A 25,967-nucleotide genomic window follows, 5' to 3' on the forward strand; every position below is an offset into this window, starting at 1 on the left:
AGTCTGTTCTGTGGCCCTGACTGATCAACACCACCTCCAACCCCCCTTCTTTCATGCTGTCCTTGCTTTGTGGTAACCTCTTGTGTCTGCTTGGCTGATTTGGAGCCTTGGACCACAACACACACGAAAGAAAGGAAGGGAGGGAGGGATGGAGGCAGGGAGGGAGGGAGGGAGGGAGGGAGGGAGGGAAGGAAGGAAGGAAGGAAGGAAGGAAGGAAGGAAGGAAAGAAGGAAGGAAGGAAATTATAGCATTAAATCCTAGATTGAGTTCAAGAACATTAATAGAAAGCCTGGTAAAAAGCTAAATGAAGTCAGAAGTTTACTTATTAGCAAACCATGTACCTGTGTTTGTTTCTTAGATATGCAGCTTCTGCCTCCGTAGCATAAGATGCTAACAGTGAGGAGAACAGGGTGTGGGGTCCAGAGGATATCCTCACACTAGTTCTGTAACTTTTCTGCAAATTTTGAATTTATTTTAAAAATTATAAGCTAAGCATAATCATGCATGCTTTGTAACCCCGGCATTTGGGAAGTATAGGCAGGAAGACTGTAAATTTGAGGCTAGCACCACATAGATTTATGTTTGAAAACAAAATCTAGCATTGAGAGTCTTAAATATACTTCCCTTTGATTTAGTAACTCTGTGTGGAAATTCATCTTAAGGAAATAAACCTAACAGAAAAAAAAAGGACACTACCCAAGTTCATGTATAGATCATTTATAACCAAGAAAAGTTGGAAACAACCTATACATACAAAATCAGGAAGCATCAATATGAGGCATGTAAGGCTAGGCATGGTGGCACATGCCTTTAATCCTTGCACTCAGGAGGTAGAGACAGGCAGATCTCTGAGTTCAACAACAGCCTATTCTACAGAGCAAGTTACAGGACAGCCAGGGCTACACAGAGAAACACTGTCTTAAAAAAGAGGCACATGAAAGGAAATGCTTAGATGTGAATGAAAAACAAAAAATAAAGCTATACCTAGGTAAAGATCATTCAAAACACAGTAATAAAATGTGCTTGTGTAAGACTATGTCAGGAATGTAAATATAATCATTGTCTTGTTCTTTTAATTTAACAAATTCAACTTAATTTGAACTTTTAAAACTTTTTATCAAAATATAACTTACATATCATAAAATTTACCTTTTCAAAGCACACAATTGAGCAGTTCAGAGTATTTGGTGTTTTCATGGAATTATATAATCACTGCTATAATTTTAGAACCTTTTGTATCACTCCAAAAAGAAACTCCACATTTTTTAGGCAACTTCCTCAATGCTTTCCACCCAGCTCCCTGTCTTGGCAACAGCTAATTTTTCTAACTTTATGGATTAGTCTACAGTGGGCAATTTGCATAAATGGAATTATACAGGATGTGAATAAACAAGTCCTTGTTCTACTTTTTAGGGGTTGTTGAACTGTTCTCTAAAGTAGCTGCATCATTTTACATTCCTACCAGCAACTGCTTAAACTTCTGTAAAAAAAATTACATGAGAAACTTGCGAGTAACTGCTACTTGCTACAGGGTTATTCGATACTTAAACTGACTTAACACTTGCAAAATAAAACACTCTCTCTGGTGAAGAACAAGGTGGGCTTCTGTTGCTTGGCAGCTTTCCCATTTGCTATAATCAGGTTCTAAGACACACATTTCTTAAAAAGAAAAATAATCATCATCATCTTCGAAACAGGAAAACCTTAAGTTATGCGTCCTCTCAGATAGTTCCCGAGCCAGGGAGAACTTCCGAGGTTCATTAGGGTCGATACCGCACCAGCATTAGGCGTTCGAAGGCTTCTAAGAGATAACATTACTGCCCAAAGAAGGCACATGCGTTGGTACTCAAGGACCTGACACCAGCCTGTCTGTGCCCTTCCACTGCTCTTTGGTATGCCCTGGCAGTGAATCCATCCTCTGAGATTTCCACTTCGTTCTCCCTTCCCTGTGCCCGTTACCCAACTCCCCCTCTTAAAAATTTGGGAACTGAGGAGAATAAGAGCAAAGCGAGTGGACACAGATGGACACACCTACTGGTGACCACACGCCTCACCAACAGCTATGTTTACTGAGGGACAGAAAAAGGGCCTGGTAGACAACCAGTTTAGAACTCATGGGCTTAGGAACTACAGTTTCAAAGTAGGTAAGTCTTGGTCCTTGTTCTTCTTTAAACAATGTTGCATTTATGTTTTGAAAACTAATAGAAACACTTTAATTTTTCTTAATGATTTTCCCCCTACAGCCAGGGGAATGAGAAGCAGCAAGCTGAACGCAGAATGGAAAAGGAGCTATCTGAACAAGCTTTCAGCTGCATGAAGACTGGCTTTTCTAATGATGCAGTATTTTATTGAAGATTAGCACATGAGATTTGCAAAGGACCCTAAAATGACAAAAAAAAAAAAGAAAAGAAAAAAAATCAGTATGTTTTCCTCTGGAGCTTCCCGTGTGCCATGTCACAGGAGGGAAGAATCCATTTCCCACAAAACGTACCTGTCTTGGCTAAACTAGTTCCCGCTTCTCCTGTTCTCATTCATTCTTTCACCCTCCTTTCAGTCCACAAGACATGGCCCGTATCTATGAGTGTTAAGTTCCCCACTTGTAAGAGTCGCTGCACCTTAACATGCCCTCACATAATGCCACCACAGAGGCCAACGAAGGAAGGTAACTATCTAGCAGAAAGTTCCCACAAAAGGTGTTTGGACTATGGGAAAGAGGTTCCTTTAAGAGTGGCCCTTTCCCACCATTTTCTAAAGCAAATTAGTTTATACAGTTAACTAAGAGTAGGTTAATAGACATACTAAGACACTTGACCAAAATAAACTTTAAAAACAAAAAAATAAAAACAAAAGTCTTGTTTGTTTTTTAAGACTCCAGACAAGTCTGTTCTGTTAGGATCTGGATTCAGGCTCTAGCACTCATCAGTGTGGGGCCTGGAGAAAGATGATGAACTTCTTTGAGCACTGCTTTCCTAATCTGCAAAGCAGACAGTAAAATACTTTGAATTTTGTAAGGCTGTTTGCAGGGATGTATGCTCACACACAAACACACTCACACACACACATGTCCTGGAATGAGAGCAGAAATACAGTAGGAGCAAATGCCAGCCACGATTAGACCCATCCCACTGGACACTTAGAAAGCACACCTAAAAGGAAGCAAGACACCCACAGAGCAGGCTCCATCTGGCCTGTACTGCAGAGGAAATACAGCGTGTCTTTCACATAAAGAAAAAGGCTCTCAGAGCTTTCTCCTATGCTCTGAGCAGGCTGTTAGCACCCTGTCAGTCTGTGAGCTGAGAGAAAAGAGCATTCCCACACAACCTGGAAAAATGGGTCTGTGGACCTAGTTTGCTTTGTAGACAGCTTTGAACTTGTTTAAATAACTCAACCCTCTTTAGAAACTACTATAAATCCAGTTTAGTTTCTAATTGTTTTCTGAATTAAAAAGCCACAGAAAGGGCTGGGGATATGACTCAATGGCACAGAGCTTGCAAAACATTTGTAAGGGCTTGTATTCAGTCCTCAGCACTGAAAAACAGATTAACAGAAAAGACACCAAGCTGAACAGAATGACTACCTGTTTACCTTTCATGGCTCAGAGTTGAATTTTATCATAACATAGAGGATGACAGAAGGGAAGGTCACCATCTCCCAAAGGCAGCTGCTCAGAGCCTCCTTCTGGGAAGAGTCCGTATGTTTCCATTTGAGCAGTGACTCCAGGAAGCTGTTGGTGAAGGCAGCACCGTGAACTGGTACAGGAAGGAACTGACACCTTTGCTAGGAATCTGTTGATAGTAACCTCTGCTTGTTTCCCACGGCAGCTGGAAGAAGGCCAGGCCCAAATTCCTGGGACCTCATTATCCTGCCACAGAACTAGTATTCTCTACCACACCTGGTCCTCTTCGCCCATGAACTTCTGTTGACAGCCACAGAGCAGTCAGAAGTGGAGCCAGGCACAAGGCTCGGTGGCTAAGCTGGAGGACAAACACCATCCCTCCCTTCCCCTAGGGCAGGATACTTCTGAAATATGTTTTGTACAGTCTTCTGAGAGTCTCCAGTGCGGCCGAGTGCCAGGTGCTCCCAGCACTAACCCATTCAATCATCCACTCACTGGCTGCGGTCCCTTCTCCATCACCTCCCTCCCTCCCTCCTTGATTGTGCTTCTGGGACTACCTCTTGAGAAACTACTTGCAATAAGTCCTTGTCTTGGGATTTGTTTCCAGAGGATTCCCAAGTCATTAGCTCTTGTAAGAGGGGCACTTCAGCCTTAGGATTCAGTCTCCCTTCCACACGGTGTCTGTTCCTTAACCTCTTGGTGATGACCTTGGCCCTGCAGAGGCTGTCCTGGTTTTATGAATACTGCTCAGATGCTGAGAACAGCTGTCACTCGGCTTGAGCAAGGAAGAACCATCCTCACCATCTAACACTGGGTGCTGCCTCTCCTACAATAGGGCTGCTCCAAGTCTGCTGACCTTCCTCAAGTCCGTGGCTAAAGCTGCTTCAATGCTTTTTCCTGACCAGCAGGCTCACACTGACTCTGGTGTCTGTCTGTGCAGGCTTTCTCCATTCAAACTCTCTTCTGTACAACCAAGCCAACTGGAACAAAGGTGCCTATTACTGAAACATCAACAGTTTGGAGCTGGAGCCTCTGCACACCATGGTTCATCTTATTCAGCTGAACACTTACAGCACCAAGAGAGACCAGTTCATTCCCTAGGTGAAAGCACCTTTCAGCTCACTGGGAATCTGTCCCAACCTCGATGACACTTCCCCCAAGCTATGTTGGAAGGCAAAATGGCAAGACCATCTGGGTTTGAATTCGAGCTCCAACTGTATAGCCCGGGGTGAGTTAACTGACATTTCTTAGCCTTACTATAAAATGGAACAACAATTACATCTAAGACCAGGGCTGCAGAAAGGATTAAAGGAACTGATACATAGAAAATGCCACTGCAGCACCTGGCATAGAAGAGCAATGGCCGCTATTAAAATGGGAGTAGCAATCTGCAGAGTTGTCCTCCCCATGATCCCTGCAAAAGCAGGGGTGACACCCCCCAAGCAGCTTTTAGTCCTGTGATGAGTTTCCCTGGCTCTTCACATTCTCCAGCATGGGAGAGTACCATCAGTACCACCTTGAACTTCTGATTTTCCTACTCTACCTCCCAAGTACAGAGAATGCAGGCATGTCCCACATCTGATTGATGGGGATACTGGTAAATTGAAATCAGGGCCTAATGCATGCTGGGAAGTACTCTAACAATGAACTACATCCTGAAAGCCATCTTTTTATGATCTAGCCTTATTGCTTTGATCTAGCCTCTCTCCTCCATCAATTTCTTCTGCAATGGCTACCCTGACCCTGATTTCTCCAGGTTCATTCTGGCCAGCTTCACTCCTATGAAATAATAATCGATGCATCTTCATCTGTCCCAACAAACACAGATATGCACACAGGCACAAATTATCATTCTTGGGAGAAAAGCCCAGTTCTTGAACACAGAGCCTTAGTTCTGGGTTCCTGAATCTTGTGATGTAACTGTCCAAGTTCATTTTCTGGTATGTCCCACAATCTCTTTAGATTTCAGCCTCACTAGGCAATGACCTTCCAGGCTTCCCTGCTCCTACTCCTTTACTGATAGTGCTACCACTACCAACAGTGTCCACACATTGCCAAAGACCATTGTCCTACTCATCCTTCAGGGCTTGCCAAGCACCATTTCCTCTACTAAGGCCTACGCTGTGCACTGGAGAGAAAGCAGCCTCATCTTTCTCCTGTCTCTCAAGTTCATCCCCATAACTAACTGGCACTTACTGCACACTACCCTGTGCCTCAGAAAGAACACTGCTTTGTGAGAAATATCTAGAGAACGAGAATTAAGACATTCTTGGAGAGGCCTACTGTGGCTTCTCAACAGAACAGTTACTCAATGACTGTACTATGCATTAGAAAGTTCCAGACACCAGTGACTGGGCACAGAGACAAATTCCTATGACTATCTAAAGAGAGAAGCTTGGATTTCAATAAAACGTACAACATAATTCATAAGATAAGGACTTGTTCAGGAATTAGCATTTAATGAGGATTAACTAAGCCATGATTTTTCTGCAACGTGTTTACCTTTTAATTGATTAGATAGCAAGAGAAAATTAGAAAAGGCAAGATACAAGTTCCTCAAAATGTTAGCTAATTGATTTTGATTGCAGTCAATAGTCAAAGCTTTTGAGGAGATGACAGCTTTTGGTACAAAGAAAATACCCTGTTCTAATTATCAAGTGGAGACTCAATAACTACAGGCAAGGTAAGGAGTCAGCAGTGCAGACAGGGTTCAAACTCTCCATCTTACTTAAGTGTTATTGATATAGCCACACTAAGAATGTGTCTATCAGGAACAGCAGAGAAAGAACAAACTGGAATATGTCTATCAAGAACAGCGGAGAAAGAACAAACTGCTTTGGAGATTAAAAGTATGTCAATTATTTCCTGACCAAACGTCAAACAGAAACGTCGGTCTGGTCTGGAAGTCTATCACACCATACCACATTTGCCCTACATCTAATGGTATATAAATCACTTATCATTAAAGGCCTTTTATATAGGTCAAGGTTGCTGGAGCTTGGTGTTTTGTATCTTACTGTTTAAAGAATACTCTAAATTCTAGCTTTTTAACTTTTTAATCTATGGGAAAAGAAAACTAAAACTTCCTGTAAACTCAGATTAATGCCTGCTAATGCAAGGAAGAAAGAAAAACTAAAACCTTCCTCCTACCACAAAAACAAAATAGTGTGGCCTCTGTTTCTTTTCTGATAAGAGTCTTAAATACCAAACAGTTAACTGCATAATAACATTCACTGGCAGCCAGGCAGCCTGCTTAGCAGATATATAAAGCAGGTAAAAGGAGAAAAAGTTAATTTCTTGGCTGAATGATTCCATCGGTAGCTATAGGGCAAACCTGAAAGTCTTTTAGTAAAGTAGCGGTTGATTCTTCTATCAATCTGTAGCACACATACTCTTCCAAGGAAAGCATTAAATATGAAAATCATATCCCGTTATCATCTGTTTCCAGCTTTCAGCCCAGTAAGCTTTTCTTAATGAATGCTGCAGCCTAAGGAACAAGCACGCTGTTGGCTTTTCTGAATAATGGAGTGATGCTACCATTTTTGCTTATTACAATATCGACTGGCTGAGGGGGTTTCACACATAGTCACAAGTGACTACTCTTGCCAGCATGCTCCAAGTTATTACAAGATGTTTTTAGACATTTCATCTAAAAGAGCTTTACTGCTTTTAGTGAAGAAAACATCTATGGTCTTGAGCAGAATCATTTATATGGAGATAGGCAGAAGGATTAGAAGCCTGTATTACAGCAGATACATAGCAGAATTTATTTAAGTATTCCTTGCCAGTCTTTTTGTCTATTGCTTAGATATGCAATCTTTTCTTTCCACTTTGTCTGTGAAAAGGTTCAAATGTACAAAATTATACATACAAAGGAAAGAATCAAAGCACCATACTTAGTTTATTTTCATTTAAAACATTTTTCAATCCAATAAAAAGTAGCTACAAAACACTAATGATAAAAATACAATTTTACTTTCTGCAACCCTGAGGTTTTCTTTGAAATCTTAAGTCCAAGTGACTACCTTTTGGCAAATTTAATTAAACTAGACATTAAAACAATAATTGTTGAAGCAAAATCTTTAATCATGGTTCCATCAAAAAATCCTTATAATAAGATGATTTTACTTAAGAAATCTCAACATATGAGCATTCTAAAATTTGTCTAGAAACATAAAATTCATTGTCTTACTGTGATACCTTTTCTCTGTCTTCATCTTTCATTCCCAGGCTGTCTTTTAACAGTAGGTGCATCTTCTTTATTTCAGCCTCATAGTCAGTCTAAATATAAACAAAGTTTGATTTTATGGCAGATGCTAATACAAGTAAAAGACCTCTATCTTGCCATCTTTGCAACAGAAAAGGAACAAAGTAGAAAGAAGCTGACATTGCTGAGAAATTCGGCTTATCTTAGAAAACAGGCAATTTCACAATAATATATATCAAAAGTTGAACTCTATAAAATGTTACATACATTTTAAAGTAAAACAAGACAGTGGATTTTTAGTCTCCCATCTTTTTATGGACTAAAACCTCAATCCTCAATACATACACCCCAACAGCATTTTCTTTAAGCTATCATGAAAATCCAGTTACTTGATTATAAAAGTTAGATATCAGGTGTCGGTTTTCAAAGCCTAAAAAAGAGAAAAATAAGTCCTACAGATTTGTTGTATTATTGCATATTATATCTTATATTATCATGATCCTCAAAGTCACAGAAAATTCAATACATTATTTACTAGATCATCATTTAAATCAGTTTTATTTTCTAGGAATAAGATTATATTGTAGGCAGTCACCAGTACCATCAGCATCGTTTCCTCTGGCATCAGTAACTTCATCAGGAGGTCTGCATTGTCACCCCACTATAACTGATGGAAATGATTCAATTCCAAAATGTCTTTCTCTAAAATGCACAACATGAAGTACTTTGATTCAGTATATTCCTACTCAAAGCCTTAAAAAGTGCTGATTGCAGTTCATCACAGATAAGTATCAGGATCTGAATTAAGCAGTTATATAACAGTTAGAAACATATCTATGAAATAATGAATTAAAGGCTGTTTCCTTAGCTCTCAGTCTGAACAAAAATAAGTCTGAAATTTGTTATGACAGAAAAAAATGCATAAGCAATAATAACCCAAACTGAACATTTGCCTTAACATTTTTAAAGATATTGTACATTTCCACCTTTTTAATAACACTTTTTCTTCTAACAGGTGCTATTAACATGACAGATCAAGTAAATATGTAGCTAAAGTTTATATAAGACCAGTGCAAATGATACAATAAGATGATAAAGTAAACGAAGATAGTGGAATAAGGCAGTTATCAAAATGCAGTTTCCACATTTCTGCCCTGTGTCTATACTTTTGAATTCATACAGACTCAATGCCTAAGTCCAAAAGCTTTAAAACTGCAAACTTGTCAGATACCAGAAGTATCTTTAAAAGAGATAAGGGACAGATTGCAATAGATAAAAAATATAAACACATGAAACTGTTCCTGTGATATGACTATAATTTTTTTGTTATGATTGGGGAGTACTGGACCAGTCTGGTTATTAAGGAATCATTTCAGAACTACCTCCCAAACACAGAGCACTTTCTCACAAAAGCACAAGGATTTTATTCAATTTATTATGTTGAAGCATATTGCAAGTGATAATTGCATAAGGGTTTCAAAAGAACAGTAAGAAATGTATCCTCAAGAGTCTGACCTAGACTGTTCCAACACACTGAAAATTTCACTGAACTATAAGGTACTCTTTCTAAATTATGGATCAAAGAAAATTTGTTTAATAAATTTTGAAACCAGAATGATGCTACCATAAATTGATAATAAATACAAACTATAGCTCTGTAGTCTTTAGAAGGAACACCACCTAGAACATTCTGCTCTTTTTCTTTGCCCTTTATAGGACATTTGGTAACTATCATATCTATCTTCTGAATGCTAAAAAGTTTCCAACTGCAGGACTATTAGCTCCCTAGTTCCACCTTATCTCCAGCTGCAATTAAGCAAAGGATTCTACTACTTTTAAACATTCACTTAAGGATAGATGCACACCAGCACATCCCAGCACTCAAGGGGAGGCAGGGGCAGGAGAACGGTGAATTCAAGTGTACCTGGGCTGCACAAGAATGGTCTTGAAAAATTTTTTTTTAAGTTTGGTTCTGAAATATTATAAAGATTAATTTTCTGCTACAGGCTGCAGGAAAATATTATAAGAACTCAACTGGTTACGGCAAAGCCACTACCTGAAGGGATCAAGGAATTCCTTCAGAGGAAGCCAAATTCCAAGGAGCTTTTGGTGTTATTTGGCTTGTTCTATATCAACTGTTTTCTGTTATGAAAATCATGTGTGCCTTTATAGTTTTCCCAACTTGATGTTTCCCTAAGAATTGCTAACAGTGTGGTCTAATAACTCTCTGGACATACACATTCAAGGTATTTGGAGAACAGCCTCAGGAAAGGCTTCCTTCCCCCCAGCCCATCTGTTTCTCCCCTTTCAGCACTGGAATCAGATATCTCCCTTAGCCACATTCAAGGACTAACAGAATAACAGTCCAGACCACCACATGCTTGTCTTCTGATTCAAGGAGACACCGCCTAGGTCAGGTGGACCTTATGTAATAGCTTTACACAATTTAGCTTGGACCCTTCTTTCTTACAGCCTTACTAACTTTATAGACCCCTAACTTCTTACCTAACCACGTCTCAGAATGTAGACTGAGCATGTAGATCCCCTTTCTGATCTACTAACTGGTCATTAGCACTCAGTTGACCTTCTCTTTTACCACTCCCATTTTGGATTGTAGAAGAAAGCCTGGTGGTCACTGCCTGAGGAAACTCTTATCTGCCTTCATGACCCTGTAGAATTCAAGCCTGGTGACCTTGCTTGAACAGGGGATTGCTATTGCTTGGGTTTATAACTGGACTCCTGAGAGACTTGGGGAGAACTTAGAGACAGAATGGAGAGGGATAAGGAGGATTTTGGCCAGAGAGAATGTGTGGATGATGAGATGGAAGATGGGGAAGAACTAGCTGGGTAAGAACGAGATGAAAAGGACCTAGATGAGGCAGAATTAAGATAGAACTTAGAGGGAGCAGCAGATAAACAGAGAGAAATCAGGCAAGAAAGGAGCTAGGCACGAGAACAGAACTGAAGCTGTGTAGATAGGATGTTATCCCAGAGGAATTAAAGCAAGTGAACTATAGAGCTTGGTGTGCTGAGATTCTATTTCACAAAAATAGTTCCCACTGTTCATAGTTTTCTCTCTTGAGACCCTGGGAAGTATTAATATTAAGGCTGGTCCTTTTAATATTATGCAAGGATTTTCCTAAGACTGTTCTTGCTACAAATGTCTAACATGACATGAGAGGACATGTGTTTGCGTCTTCACTCTCTTGTTTCAACCTTCATCTTTTCTCTGATCAGGCTCATGTGTTTCTTCTGTTTCCTTAAAACATCAGGACTTGGAACATATCCTTTCTCTCTAGTGTATACCCCTCCAGTCTTCATTTCCTTTCTGACACACGGCCTTTTCATGGTTAGATTTGTTGATTTGAGAGGTAACTCATGTCTCAGTAGCATTGCCTAATCCAGAATCCCTAGGAAGAACCCCTCATCATTTTCCCCGACCAGGGAAACGCGTTTTAATAAACAAACAGCACTGAGTTAACCCATGTGATAACACATTCTGTTACCAACAGTACTGCTTCATGACACTGGTGATGCTGCCCACCTAAATTTAAAAGGGCCTCTCCATTCCCATCCTTATGTGCAAAAGCGATGGATTGCCGCTGAATCACCAGGCACTGTTAACAATAAGCTGGGCCGTGGGAAGAGGAGACAAGGAATCTGCCAGAGAGTTCAGGTCTCTGGGCTTTTTCCACACTCCCAGTACATCTCACTTTGCACTGTTTCCTCTGTCTCCTCACTTTCACTCCCTAGTCTCCCCCCATGTTGTCACTGCCCGACAGTGCCACTACCACCCTTTTGCTCTACTATTTCTTGGCATCCCTGGTTTCTGGAAGTGCACAGCTGATTCTCAGTTACAGACTAGGGAAACAGCTGAACTAAACAGACAGTTACGGTCAGCAGCCCCACTTCCACATGTCAGAACGGAAGATGGGCAAAGTGACAAACTGTTCAATTTGATTCCCAGGTAAATCTTTGGTTTTCTCTCCCTCCTTTCCCCCAATATACGTGTTTCTTCCTAGATAGTGACATTTCATTAGAAGACATAAGAGAACATGCATTATTCAACTAACACATATACTAACAAGAAAGACATTCTGGTGGTTGAAATAGATTTGCTACATATTTTGCCTTTTAGGAGCCTTAAGATCATGGCTCGAGCATGGTATTTGTCACATGCTTAGTAGGACTCTAAATAAGATTTGAAAAGATTTGTTCTCAAATGTTATCCCCCTTCAGCACACAACCTAAAGACAACTGTCCAGGGAAATCACATCTCTAAACAATGAAACTGTACTTTCAGAATGACTTTGCTATTAAACATAAATGCTTCCTGGGAAGGTATACATGAGATATAATTAACACCACATTAGTTCTCACATAGGTGGTTATAATCCATAAGAGAACCAGCCCCCAAATATGGAAGAACTAACTTTCAATCAAGTCTCAGTGCCTACTAGAATCACAGTCTGGGTGGGACACAGAGCACTGACATACTAAGACAAGGAACCCACAGTGAAATCAAAACAGTTGACACATAAACAATTAGACTATCATGAAGGAAGCGCAGAGGTACTATGACACAGACTTACAGCAGGTGTGAGAAAGATGGGGCATTCAGGGAAGTGTAGTTTGTTCAGCACATTAAAGCACTGTGAGTCTGTGTGACCAGGAGAGAAAGGGTGCATGTGTCCAGTGGATAAAGATGTAGAGAAACAGGAGGAAGGTACAGGGATGGGAGAGGTGGAGAGAGGAAGAGAGAGGCAGAGATAATACATGTATGTAAGTACGGGGGGTGCATCATAGGACTGAGACTGGGGGTAGTGAGCAGGTAGAGAACAGCACCTGGACTCTGTCCTAAGGTGCCTGGATTACCACCTCATAATTGGGTGAGGCTTGCCTTGATGATGACCCTTCCTGAATTCTGACATGCTAGTGCCATGCCTGGTACAGTGTGGGAGGCTGCACATAAATTAGCAAATAAATACTCTATACATGTCTCTGGGGCCTTTCTCAGTGCTCCAAAGTTCTGGTACCTGGCTATCTGTGTCTAGGGCTTCTGAAAGCCCCCAGAGGCTTCTCTGTCTATAGGAGTACATGACTAAGTCTCCAGCACCATGTGCACCTGCTCATTCATTCTCAACCCACCCTGCTCCAGAGCCACTGCAGAAAATCATAAACTGAGCCATGAGATCAGTTAATTCTTTTTCGGCTTTTAAGCCATTCTGAAAGACTTTAGCATTTTATATATACAATAAGGTGGGGTAGGCTCATCTCTACAAAGGAAGAGAAACTGACTAAATGTAATATGAGAAAAATTTTCATCTCTCAAAAATTGTTTCAACTTGTTCTCCTTCCTGGAATGCTACGGATTTGAAATTCATGTGCATTAACTATGCTCTATTCCAGAACAAAGTCTGTAGCATCTGGAGGTGTGGACAGTGCACTCTGAACATCTTTCTCTTAAAGTAATTTACCCAAAGTCCTCAGCAAAGGAGGTAAAAGTCTGGCATCAAAGTGGAAAAGCATTAAGAGAGCACAGAAGGCTCCATCATAACTAAGGCCAACGCTGGACACCGGCATCAAAGAGCAACATCTCCTATGACAAACCTCTGCTTGCAGCTAAAGTGATGGTGTCACAAGCTGGGTTTCTGGCATTCGTGTTGGGTTCCATAGGCATGAGGCAAGCAAGCAGCTCTGGATTCAGGGTGACTGCTAAATCCAAGTGCTACATGGATCGCATGGCCTTCCAACGGTAGCCACATGGTCTATTCTTCCATTTCATCAACAGAACTGTTTCAAAACAGGAATTTTTACCCAAAATTCAAAGCAACATAATCTATGTGATTTTTGAAGCATGTTGTAAATAAAACTTTCCATATTCTTATAAAGTTTTTCTTTTCTAGAAAAATGATCTCTTATATTCTTTCCTAGCTCATTATACAAGTTTCTAAAACATATCAGTTATATATAACTAATACTCTCAATATAAGATTATTTACAAGGATGATTCAATTCATTCCTCCAACATTTGATTATAGGAAGAAATCAATCATTGGATAAGGCCACATGATATAAAAATAAGAGGGAATTTTCTATTATTTCCTTTATTCCTGCTTTGTCCTCTGCTTTATTTTCTATATAAAATCTCTGAGTAGTTTGCAATGTGGATAATAGCAACTGCTTCTGAACCTTAAGCACCTGACTGCAATACTAAAAGGCCAAACTTGCTGAAGCTTAAACAGAGCTAATCGCAGAACTGGTTTCTACATTCTGTCCCAATTAAAGCCATTACAACTCCTTGAGTAAAAGGCTACGGGCAGAGAAGACAGGAGGCACACTTGCAGCATCCTGCTGGGCCTCGAAGGAAAAACGGCTCAGAATGCAAAGGGTCATGGGGAGAGAGCACAGGAACCATCTAATGGCTCCCAATGGCCGCAGGTGTAGCTCAGTATATATGGTGAGCATGTTCAAGGTACTGGTTTCAATCCCTAGCACCCCAAAATAGAGGCTTTCACTCGCTATTTTTGGAGAAACGGGAACAAAAATAACTATTGATAATATACTAATTAAATAAAAACTCCTATGTTCATCATGCCATTGAGAAAGAGGGAGGGGCCGAGGAGGAAATTCCTCTTTGTTACGGAAGTCATTTAATGGAAGATATAACTGAAATTGACATTCTGCACAGCCTCCGTTATGATAACTCTCTCAGGAAGGCTCATCTACAGATCCCCAAACCAGGGGTAAAAGGCTAGTGAAGAATATGATCTTCCAGTGATGCCAAGCCATCACTCCACTAATTATTTACTTCTAGGGAGAGGGGTTAAATCGTAACCAACTGCTCAAAGACTTCCTCACTCATGTGGGACCACTTGACATGAGGAACTGCTTTATTGGAAACTACAGGAAACATGATTCACCTGTGACTATTAACAAACACCAACTAAAACTTCAGCATACTGTCAAGCCACATTGTCAGGACTCCCTAGCCATGTATGGCTGACTAGTCAATGCTGTATCAGAACACTGCACAGACATAGAGCATTCTCAGGAGGCAGTGCTGGTCCAAACCACAGTTCCAGTTCATGGGAGATGGGGGCAGATTCTGGATAAGGAAACCAAAACTCAAACTTCAAGTGACCAGCAATTGGCTGCCTTTGTCAAAATAGCAGGAGAAAGAGGAGGAGAAGGAGGAGGAGGAGAAGGAGGAAGAGGAGGAGGAGGAGGAGGAGGAGGAGGAGGAGGAGGAGGAGGAGGTGGTGGAGGAAGAGAAAAGAAGAAAGCAGCAGCAGCAGAAGCAGACAACATTTGAAATTAGATTTAAATAGACTTTAAAGGTCATGATGATAATATAGATCCAAATAACATGTAAACTCTAGGTACTCATGGTCTAGAAATAGAGACACTTTTTAGGGAAACTGAAAAGATTTGAATATGGGCTGAATATACTGATACTGTGGATTAGTTATTTAGTTTTAAGGATGAAAACAAGAATATAATTATATAAGAGACCACTCTTGTGCTTAAGAGCTTAGGAGACAAGTGTCATGATGTAAGCAGGAGACTTGACTGCTCAGAAAGAAAAGCCCATGTATACATACAAAGCACATACTGCAAAATAGTTAGAACTGTTACATCTAGTGGATAATGTGTTCATTAGAATAATTCCTTTCCTTTTTCTGTATATTTGAAATTTTTGCAATAAAATCAGGCTAGAGAATAACTGGTAGAGCACAAGGGGAAAACACTAAAGCCAACTTCTCCTACACCCAGTATTCTATTGGGTTAACCTGGGCAACAACCCCTGCCATTGCAAACAGCAAGGAAGAAAGCCAAGCTTGGGGCCCTCCAACCTTGGCATAAGTTTAACAGCACCATGTGGACATGCACTAGAAAGGACTCGGGTGCCAGAATAACAGGGAGCCTTGAATAGCAGTCACTGTACCACAGAGGTCAGGAGCACGAAGATAAACTCCCAGGGAGCACTCCCCGGTGCTCCTCACCCCTAAAGGACTCTTGACCTGAAGAGAGCAGCCCAAACCAAACCGACAAAAAAGAGGAAAAAAAAAAAACAACAACAACAACAAAAACAAAAACAAGAAGTCAACCAAGAGGGAACTGGCTCCTAAAAGGAGCCTTATTGTTGCTTAAGTTCACACATTACCAACAATAACCCAGTGAAGACAGCTGAAAGTGGCCACCACTGGTCCAGGAAGCTCTTCACAATACACTGCAGAAAACAAAATGTCACCTTCAGTTTTTGAAGCTTCTCTGTATTTGTGGTCAAGTGTTCAACATAAGTCTGGACACACTCGAACTTCTTCAAATATCCTTGGTTTCGGACATGAGCCCTCCTTTCAGATTCACATATTTCCTTCAGGTATTTCTTTAGTTTTGCACATTTCAGCTTAGCTCTTAAGAAAAAAAAAAAGGTAGATTTTTAATAATGTAACTCAAATTTAACAAATTTAAGAATAGTTTTCTTTATTAAGTTAATAGGACAATAAAAATCTAAGAAACTGTACTCAAAGCATTGAAGCCCAGGGGACAGAATACATATAAAATATTAGAGAAAGAATTATTATGGTATCACTAAGGTATCAAATTGGTCACAGCATAACACACCTCTCCTGAGAAATGCAACAGTACCACTTGACAGTACCAGTAAAGATTCACATGCTGCTGAGACAGGTCTCACTATACAGCCTAGGATGGGTTGGAACCTGCAGTCCTCCTTCCTTGGTTTCCCCAGTGTGAATATTACAGGTATACAGCACCATGCCCAACTGTACCATGCCCAGCTACATGGATTATCTTTCTTTTTTGTTTCTTTCTTTTTTTTTGTTTTCTGCCTCTGCCTCCTGAGTGCTGGGATTAAAGGTGTGCCCACCACACCCAGCTCTGGATTTATTTCTTAAACTGAAATATGGTTTTAAGAGCAGTGTCTCTTTAGTCATATTCACATGCATACATAACCAAGTTTTTATATGACAAGCAATTTTCAAATTAAATGCTCATATAAAAGCAGAATCAAACTATAAACTATAGTACATAAAATTAAGAAAATTTAAAATACAAAAACTATCATTGAAATAATGTAAAAATGTATTAGACATTTACAACAACATATTAGTGAAATATTTTATAGTAATATATAAACTGTGAGAAAACTCTTATCTAAATTGAATACTAAAAGACATACTAGATAGCTCAAAGTACACAACCTTCTCTTCTCATAGACCAATATGCTAATTTTCTTCCTTCTTTATAACTATCTAACCATAAATGAGCACCTAATGGAATGGAGCATTTATATTTTTGGTCTAGTAAGGTATTTTATATTCTCTCATCCACATATGTATTTACCTTCCCAGTACAGATTTTCAAAGATGCTAGAAATATTCAAAATTAATCAACATCAGATCTTAAACCTCTAACTCTAGGCCAACAAGCTTTCAGAAACCCCCACACCACCCCTCCCACCTCTGGGGCAGTGGTGGGGAGTGTTTAGGTATGAGTGTGTGTTCTAGTGTAAGTCAGAGGACAAGCTCAGCTATCAGTCCTCACTTTCTACCTTGTTTGAGACAGGGTCTCTTGTTCACCACCGCATATACCAGACTAGCTAGCTCACAAATCCTGGGGAACTCTGGTCTCTGCCTTCCATCTCCATGTGGGATTTCAGACATGCACCACCATGTCTGGCTTTATGTGGACTCTGAAATTAAGTCCTCAGGCTCGCCTGGCCAGGGCTTACTCACTGAGCTATCTCCCCAGCCCAGAAGACTATCATACTAAAGATACCATGCTTTAACTGTGATTGGCTGTCTTCATTTTTCCTTCTGAACAAAACAATGTACCACTGTTTTGACTGCCCATATCTGCATTTTTGACACTAATGATAGTCATGGAGAAAGACCCAACATACTCTTATCTGGTGACTTAGTAAAGCTGCTTAGTAGCCATGCTTTCTCCACCCGAATCCTAGTGCTCATTCTTGCTATTACCCTTCAAAGCTGATCGTGTAAGTCATCCATCCACCCACTCATCTAGTAGTAGTACCAGCATGAAAACTCCTGGCTACAGTCAACAGAGAAACAAGCAGGTAATCACTGCATGCAGAAAGCTGAGGAAAGGGAAGGAACTTTCCAGAACAGCCTGCCCTAGCTGAACCTGCAAGGAGGCCCTCCCAGGGGCAACAATTTTTCAGTAAGGGATGAGAGATGGATAAAAGCTAGCAGATCAGCTGTAACAATTACATGCCTTAACCACAGCAGAAGCTAAATATGTTTAAGTAAGAACCAAAAAGACTATATATACTGCTTTATTTCTCCCAACTCCCCGTACCGCCTTATTTTAAAATATTTAAGCAAAACCATATTCCTGAACTAAAACAAAAACTAAATAATGAAAAAATGTTTATTTATAATATATAAAATTAATGGCATTTAATTCAAATTACTATGCATTAAAAATAAAAGAATAATAAAAATATTCTGACTATAAAAACTATGACATAACAGTAGGGATTAATTAGGCTTTTTTTTTTTTTTTTTTGAGGAACAGGGTCTAAGTAGTCCTAGATGGCCTGGAACTCACTATGTAGACCAGGCTGGCCTTGAACTCATAGAGAAAAGGATCCGCCTGCTTCTGCCTCCAGAGCACTGAGAGTAAAGGCGTGTGCTTCCACCACAAGCTGTAGGGATTACATATTCACTAACAGCTGCAAACAAGCTGGACAGCCGTCACTGTCATCTCTTACCTGCACTTATCAGACTTATTGTATTCATAAAGCTTGTCTTCCAGGTCAAATCTCTTCTTTTCACTGTAATATAAAACAAAACAAAACAAAAGTCACTGCATCATATAAGCTAATGTATTTAGACCACGAAGTCTTTGAAATTACACTTCTGTGAGACTTGTTCATCAATCATTTTTAAAAGGAAACAATGTCATGGGTGGCTAAAACAAAGACCCGTCTCCAAGGAAGAAGAAACAGGCAACACCAGTATGAAGCAAAAACTCAAGATTCTCAACATCAGTGGAGCACTGTCCTGAATGCCTATAAACCCAGCACATAAGAGGCTGTGGCAAGAGGATCAGGACACTGAGGCCAGCCTGAGGTACATAGTGAAAACATAGCTGAAAAACAAAATTGACAGAGATTCTCCAAGTAAGGGAAAGTGTTTGAGGCCAGCCAGGGACACATAAGACCTTGTCTCAGAAATCAAACAAACAAAAAGACTGAACTCAGAATAGACATGGAAAGGACATTATATATTATTTCCACATTAGAAATATGTATTGAGATCATGATTATTAAACCTTCAAGGTTCTATAACCAACTGGGTACTTAACTAATGAAAAATGAATGACAAGATGGTACAGGGAGTTTGCACTTAAATTACAAGGACAGACAGATCTCTAAGTACATCTAGGACGTTATGCTGCTATGGTATATGTCCAAGATGAATGACTGAAGTCTGATCATGAGGAATCATCTAAAGGACCCGTCTAGAAAACTCAAGAAATTGTCAGGAACATGACCAACAAGGACAGACGAAAAGAAATAAAAATCACTCCAAGAAGACAGAAGAGATATGGCACACAAAATGCAAACCATGTTTCTCAATGAAACTCTAGACCAGAAAGGACCAGAAAGTATAGGGAACATTGCTGAGACACCTGGTGTCCAGCATGAGTGTGTGGACTAACACAGCAAGGCTGGGTACCTGTGAGAGCTGTACTGTGCTTATACAAAAGAGCATTCTTATTTTTTTAAGTACATTAAAGAGTTTACTGGTAATGGGCTATCACACCTGCAGTTTCAAGTATTTCAGAGAAGAGCACTGATCTTAAATAGGTGTATGGGAAGAGAAAATGAAATTACAATATTGGGACTTCAGGAGAACCTGGGTGAGGAAAATACTAGAGATCTTTGCCCCATATTTACAACTTTGCTATAAGCCTGACATTTATTTATTTATTGATTGATTGATTGTGGAGCCGAGGATCGAACCCAGGGCCTTGTGCTTGCTAGGCAAGCACTCTACCACTGAGCTAAATCCCCAACCCTAAGCCTGACTTTTTTAAGATAATTTTTAAAATGAATCTGTGGTATCTAGTGAAAAAGGACCACCATTTCTTCAAAAGTCCATTACCTCCCAAATTGCAAGTTCTTTCTAATAATGAGGTAAAAATCTTTGTTCTCAGTTTCCTCTTCAGAGGATGCAGACACCTGCTAATCACACTTCCTCTTTCCAAACACTTCAGATCTTAGCAACTACAGTCAGACACATTGTGGCTCTCTATTCCATGCAAAAATGGTGCTGCTCTTGCCAATTCCTCGTCTCCTAACTCCCTCCTCCATGCTGCTGCATCTCTGAATGGTAATCCTTCATATGAGTTTTAAATATAAGGCTTAAAAACTGGATATTTAGCTCAATGAAAGTCAGGCTTGCTGGTAGCATCACTATGCTATGCCTACATATCAAATCTCTATTTCAGAATCTCTGAAATGCCCAAACCTGAGATGCTTACATAGCCCATGCTTCAGTCACTTGTATCCCCCATCTGGGTTTCCACAGCCGGGCTGTTCTACAAGGCTGTATGTTCTGCATTTTAAGGCACTTGTTCTGTCTGTGCCTCAATACTACAATTTTCCATCACCCTCAGCTCTACTCAACTAATATCTCAGTGTCAATTGCTGGACCATTATGAAATGTTACCCTGAATCAATATCACCATTGAAAATAACTGGGGCTGGTTAATGGACCTTTCAGAGGACGTTTTTATATATAATAATTGTTAAGCGTCGGTTCCACTTGTATGTTTCTACCACACTTGTGGGCACTGTACACACTGCAACATGTCACTCCATTAGACTCTTTTAGATTCAATTATTGACTTTCACGACAATGCAGAGAAAGCACTACAAACACACAGAAAAACATTCAAGCTATAAAATTACACCTATGTGTGAATACAGAGAAGATGACTGAGGATCAAAATATGGCAGTTTCAAAGGAAAAGCCCAGCTATCAGATCAGCTCACATTTCAATGACTGCCTCTAAAAGGGTAGAGAAGGGGGAACTGTGTTTATTGTTGCCGTTAATCTCCTGCTTCTCCAAAGTTTCCAAATTGATAAAGCATTTCCCACTGCTATTCAAATGGCAATATATGAGATGACCATGGACTTTCAGGAGACAGTGCTCCCTATGCTGAGTCTGGCTTTTAATTTTGAAATGTTATTACATTTATTTGTGTGTATGTGTGCGCGCATGCATATGTGTGTGTGCTCACACACATTCATGTGTGGCAGTCAGAGGACAACTTTCATGAGTCATTTCTCTCCTCCCACCTTGTAGGTGGGATCAAACTCAGGCCATTAAGTTTGGAGACATGCACCTTTACTTGCCAATCCATTTTACCAGCCCAGCTTTAATTTTTTAAAAACCCCCTAATCTAGTTTTGTGGGGGTTTTTTGGGGTTTTTTTTGTTGTTTTTTTTTTTTTTTTAGTGAGTCTTTATTTTACATATTAATCTAGGTCCCTCATCCTGCTGAAGAACCAAGGCTCAAAAAGGCCAGATGACCCTTTTCAAGCTCTCGGGACTTGTCACATGGCCAGAACTCATGCTAGAGTCCTCTTACTGTAGTGCTCTCTCTAAAGTTACTTGCTTCTCTATCTTGTGTGTGGCATGCATTAATTAGAATTACTTACAGATTCTTAAAATGAAAAATGACTACACACAGCAACAGATTTACACTGACTTAAAAATAAAACAAATCTTCAAATGCAGGACTATGAACAGGGCATAAAATGTGACTCCAATTTCTTCTGTAACTTCAACAACCTTACCTTGCTTAATAATTACAGCAAGAAGTGCTAAACATAACATGAATAATCATTACACGGTTGTTGTACCATAAGGACTATAAACAGCCAGGTGTTTCTAGCACAGGAGGCAAAAATAACTCACCATTAACTTAGTTCAAAAAGAATGTTATTTAAATCAGTAACATTTTAAGACCAGATCTTTGGCTACAAAACACTAATAAGTAAAGACCCAAGGTAACTATACACTCTTCAACTACAACAATGAGCTAAAGGCACTGAAACAAACAGTCTTGTCTTTTAATTATCGAGTATGTGAAGACACTTAATATCATCTTGGATGACTAGAAAAGGATCGTTATTTAGTGACAATATGAGGCCACAGGGCTCCACAGAAGGCATTCATAACACCCAGAAACCAGCTAATTGACTCTTGGATTCCACTCATAAATTCAAATATTTTACAAAACATCTCTCTCGTCACATGTACTACACTGCAAGCCAAAGGGTCTGGTAGGTGTCATTTCTTCCCTCCCAGAATTTTCAATGTAGGCAAAAAAACAAAAGTAGAAAAGCAGAAGGTACAAACATTGGGAAGAGTGTTTGGAAAAGAAAGGCTCTGCAGGGAACAATACTCACTTTTTAAGACAGGAACTCACTATGCTGCCCTGGCTGACCTGGAACTCACTGTGTAGCCTAGGCTGGCCTTGAACCTGTCATGCTCCTATTTCTGCCTCTTCAGCATACACTACCACCAGCATACCCATAACTGGTTAATTTTTTTTTAAGTGGAAGATTAAGGGATCCCTAGGGTAGGAGAGCAGGAGTGTGTCAGAAAGAAAACAGGTGCAGAAGATAAAGCATGGAGAGGACAGTCAAGGCCTGTGATAAACAGTTTACAAAGAACTGACAAACATGAAGTCTAGAATAAAATGCAGTTCCTTTGAAAAAAAATCACTTACTTTACCTCACCTGCAATTACTGTTATCATCTTAGAACTGTTACAGCTCTCCTGGTCCATCTGAATGATTCTGTAACTTTAACACTCATTAAATGTTTTATTTATCAAGAGATCCAAAAAATCTATTTCCTTTCTTGTCAACTAATGAGATTTCTAAGCCCAGTTAATTTGGCAGCTAAAATAAGTGTTCCAACAACTTATCTTTCATGTGGTTATTTATAGTCGATTGCTTTATAATTTTCTCTATTTATGCATTCTTGGATCTAGCTGTTTCCAGTGGTTCCCATCTTTTATGTCTTAATCAAAGGCAATCCCAAGCCAAAAAGCTGAACTCGTTGAAAATTTCATCCCTTCACTATAAATCTAGGGAACCCCAGACACCTCCAAATGACTCCAGCATTTTAACAGGGAGGGCATGGGTTTTAAACATACGCATACACACACATCACCTCACTCCAGCCTGTGTTCCTGGACCTGTCACCATTGATGCAGTGTGTGTGTCAAACAAGAGTGACAATCTGAAGAGAGGGTGGGGAGGGGGCTGTAGAAGAGGACTACAGAAATTCACAAGGCTTGATGGAGACTGGCAGGCAAAAGAATTCCTACTCTCACTTCCGGCCGGCCACATCCTCAGGCTGAGGAACCCGGCTTTAGTTGCCATGGGAGATTATAGTCTCTCTCTCTCTGCACCTAACTCAAACATAGGGTCATTTGTGGTGAACTTTATGTTCCGGACCCTATCCAGAACTAGTGGTAGGTCGCAGGCAGGTCCCAGGCCTGGTGAATCATTGGCGGGAAATGGGACGAAACGCCAGACAGGGTACCCAAAGCTCTCAGTGGCGCACTGACTCCCCGCCCCGTCCCGCGGCCGTACCTGTCCCGCAGCGCCTGCTGGAGCTGGCCCACCCTTTTGTAGTAGCTGGGACTCGCCAAGGGCGCGGACGCGGCGGGGATCTGGCGCACGGTTCCGCCACCGCGCCCTCGCGGCATCGCCCCGGGTCAGCGCGAGGGCCGGCGTTGCCAAAGGAGACCGCCCCGACATGCACCGCGGGTAAACAAGGAGCCAGGCCGCCTGAAGAGGGCGGGGCAGAGGCGGGGCGCCAAGGAGGCGGGGCAAGATGCTGTGAGGGGCGGGGCGGAGGCTGAGAACCAGGCCCGGAGGCGAACCCTGGCGGTACAGGCTATGATGGGACCAGAAGCCAAGGGAGCTGCGTCATCTTCTCTCCGCTGCAGCTGCGGTTCTCTTCCCTGCTATGCTATAGAATCCGTTCCAACTGTACTCATTTTATCAGATGCAGTTTCTTGCTTCCCACCCCTTTCCCTGCCTCTTTTCTTCTTAGAATTTGCAGAAGAGACCCTGTGGCAAGGGTTGTTTTGCTACCAGCACTTAAAAAAACAAAACAAAAAACCAGAGTGGGGGGGGGGGAATACTCAGCAGATGAATGCAGTGCCGAGCTGTCCTTGGAACGTGATGGTTACAGTTGCCATCAACCTTTACAGGAGAGAAAGATTTGGTTTCTAACTAGTTACTTGTGAATCAGACTATTTACTTCTGCAGACAATCCACCAACAAGGCCTGGAGCCAGACTACCTTGAATAAATCCTGGCTCCCACAGCTCAGCTGTGACCATGGAAAAGCCAAGGCGCACCGGAGTGAATTAGGCAGGCTGTGACAGCAAGATTAACCTAACCTTAGATCAATCAAAAATGAGTTAGTGGTTATAAAGGCCCAGAATACAGTATCAGTTTTTATCATTGCCTCCATCAACATGGCAAAAGGCATCCGGAAGAAAGATAACTGTATTCTAAAACCCATTTGAAAGGGAAAAATAAAAATAAAAAAAATGTTATACACACATATACAGAGTCACTGTGTGGTTCCTTATTCTACACTTTTTAAGGCTTCTTTTCTGAAATCAATAGTTCAGTTAATATGTAAAGTGTCACTTAAATCAAGGCTTCTTTAATAGTAAGTCAGGACACTGCAGGGCTTGTCCAGTATCTGAATGGGTATGGGGCTGTGTGTTAGAAAGTTTTTAACAGTCAACCATTCCTAAATGTACAAAGACCAAAACTCTATTGAAAATTAAGGCATAATGAATCCCAGGTGTTTCTGGAAGCATTTGTCCATGTTTCATACCTTGACATGGCATGTTCACTATGCACTGGGTATATCCATCATCACACTCTGACTTAAAATACTAAGTTGGTCATTAGGGAAAGCAATGAAATGCTCAAAGGTCAACAACATACGATTATGATTTTACTGAGCCTTCCTTCCCCATACTGTCTGCCTAAATGTTGAAAGGTACAAATTAAACTGGACTGGACCATATCCATGTAATCTCAGCACCCAGTGAGTGAGGCAGGAGGATCTCTAATTCCAGACAGGCCTTACAGACCCTGCCTTTAAAAAAAATGTGGGCCAGGGAGGCAGCTCAGCACACACACGCATCCATACTCATGCGCACACACAATATTCATCTAATTAAAATGCCATATATCAGGATAACAAGCTATAAGTAAAATAGGGTCTCTCCTCCTGTCTTCACCACTGTACCTTTATAAGAATGTGGACATCAAGGGTAGAATTCAGTTCTCTGAATTTCCTAATCCAATTTCCCACCCCAGGTTCAGGATTGCCCACAGTAGGGCATCCACAAGCCTATCTCAGCCTCCTTTTGGGCTAAAGCTAAACACTAGAGTTGGCTCCTTGTAAGAATGGCCCAGAAAAAGAGGTCTCTGAAGGCTCTGGAAAGCAGTTTGGGACCCTTTGAACAGGAAATGCTAGGGTTCTGGGTACCTGGGACTGTGCTCTAGGAGGTGTGTATTTGTGCACCCCTATAGGCATGTGCTTGACTCTGGGGTCTCCTTTGCTCACATGAAATGATCAGAGAAGGACCAGCACAGGTCTGTGATATTCAGAGCTCGTGCAGGACCCTCCTGTCCCGTGGTTAGGTTAGCACGGATGTGATTTGTAGTTAGTTGATCTATCAGTTTGTTATATCAAGTTGATCCATGCTTGTGTACTGAGGTTTATTTTACTAATTATACTGTTCAATGATTAATCTTCATTGTCAACTTGATTATATTTGGAATCACCTAGGAGACACATCTCTGGGATGGGGATGTATCCAGAGAAATTTAGCTGAAGGGAAAGATCCATCCTGAATGTGGCCTGCAGCATCCCACAGGTTGCAGGGCCAGACTGCATAGAAACAGAAAATGTGTGTCAGAAGAATCCCTGTTCCTTGTTTCCTGGCTCTACCCAGATGTGAGGAGTTGCAGCTGCACACTTTTGCAGTCATGAACTCTGCCATTTCTTTCTTATCATAACAGACTCTTT

At 40.8% G+C, this 25,967-nt stretch overlaps 1 protein-coding gene across 1 annotated transcript in view; it reads right to left on the minus strand.

Moving 5' to 3' along the window:
• Positions 1–23,693, minus strand: part of Kiz (kizuna centrosomal protein) — a 102,523-nt gene extending 78,830 nt beyond the window's left edge. The window contains exons 1-4 of the mRNA XM_036185300.1: positions 23,496–23,693; positions 18,587–18,649; positions 16,079–16,241; positions 7,818–7,898 (exon numbers count right to left, since the gene is read on the minus strand). Of these exons, the coding sequence (XP_036041193.1) occupies positions 7,818–7,898; positions 16,079–16,241; positions 18,587–18,649; positions 23,496–23,611 (423 nt within the window). The 5' untranslated portion in view covers positions 23,612–23,693. The remainder of the gene's footprint in view (positions 1–7,817; positions 7,899–16,078; positions 16,242–18,586; positions 18,650–23,495) is intronic.
• Between the last annotated feature and the right edge of the window lie 2,274 nt (positions 23,694–25,967).

The sequence above is a fragment of the Onychomys torridus genome, chromosome 4 (genome assembly GCF_903995425.1).
Source record: "Onychomys torridus chromosome 4, mOncTor1.1, whole genome shotgun sequence".
NCBI lineage: Eukaryota > Metazoa > Chordata > Mammalia > Rodentia > Cricetidae > Onychomys > Onychomys torridus.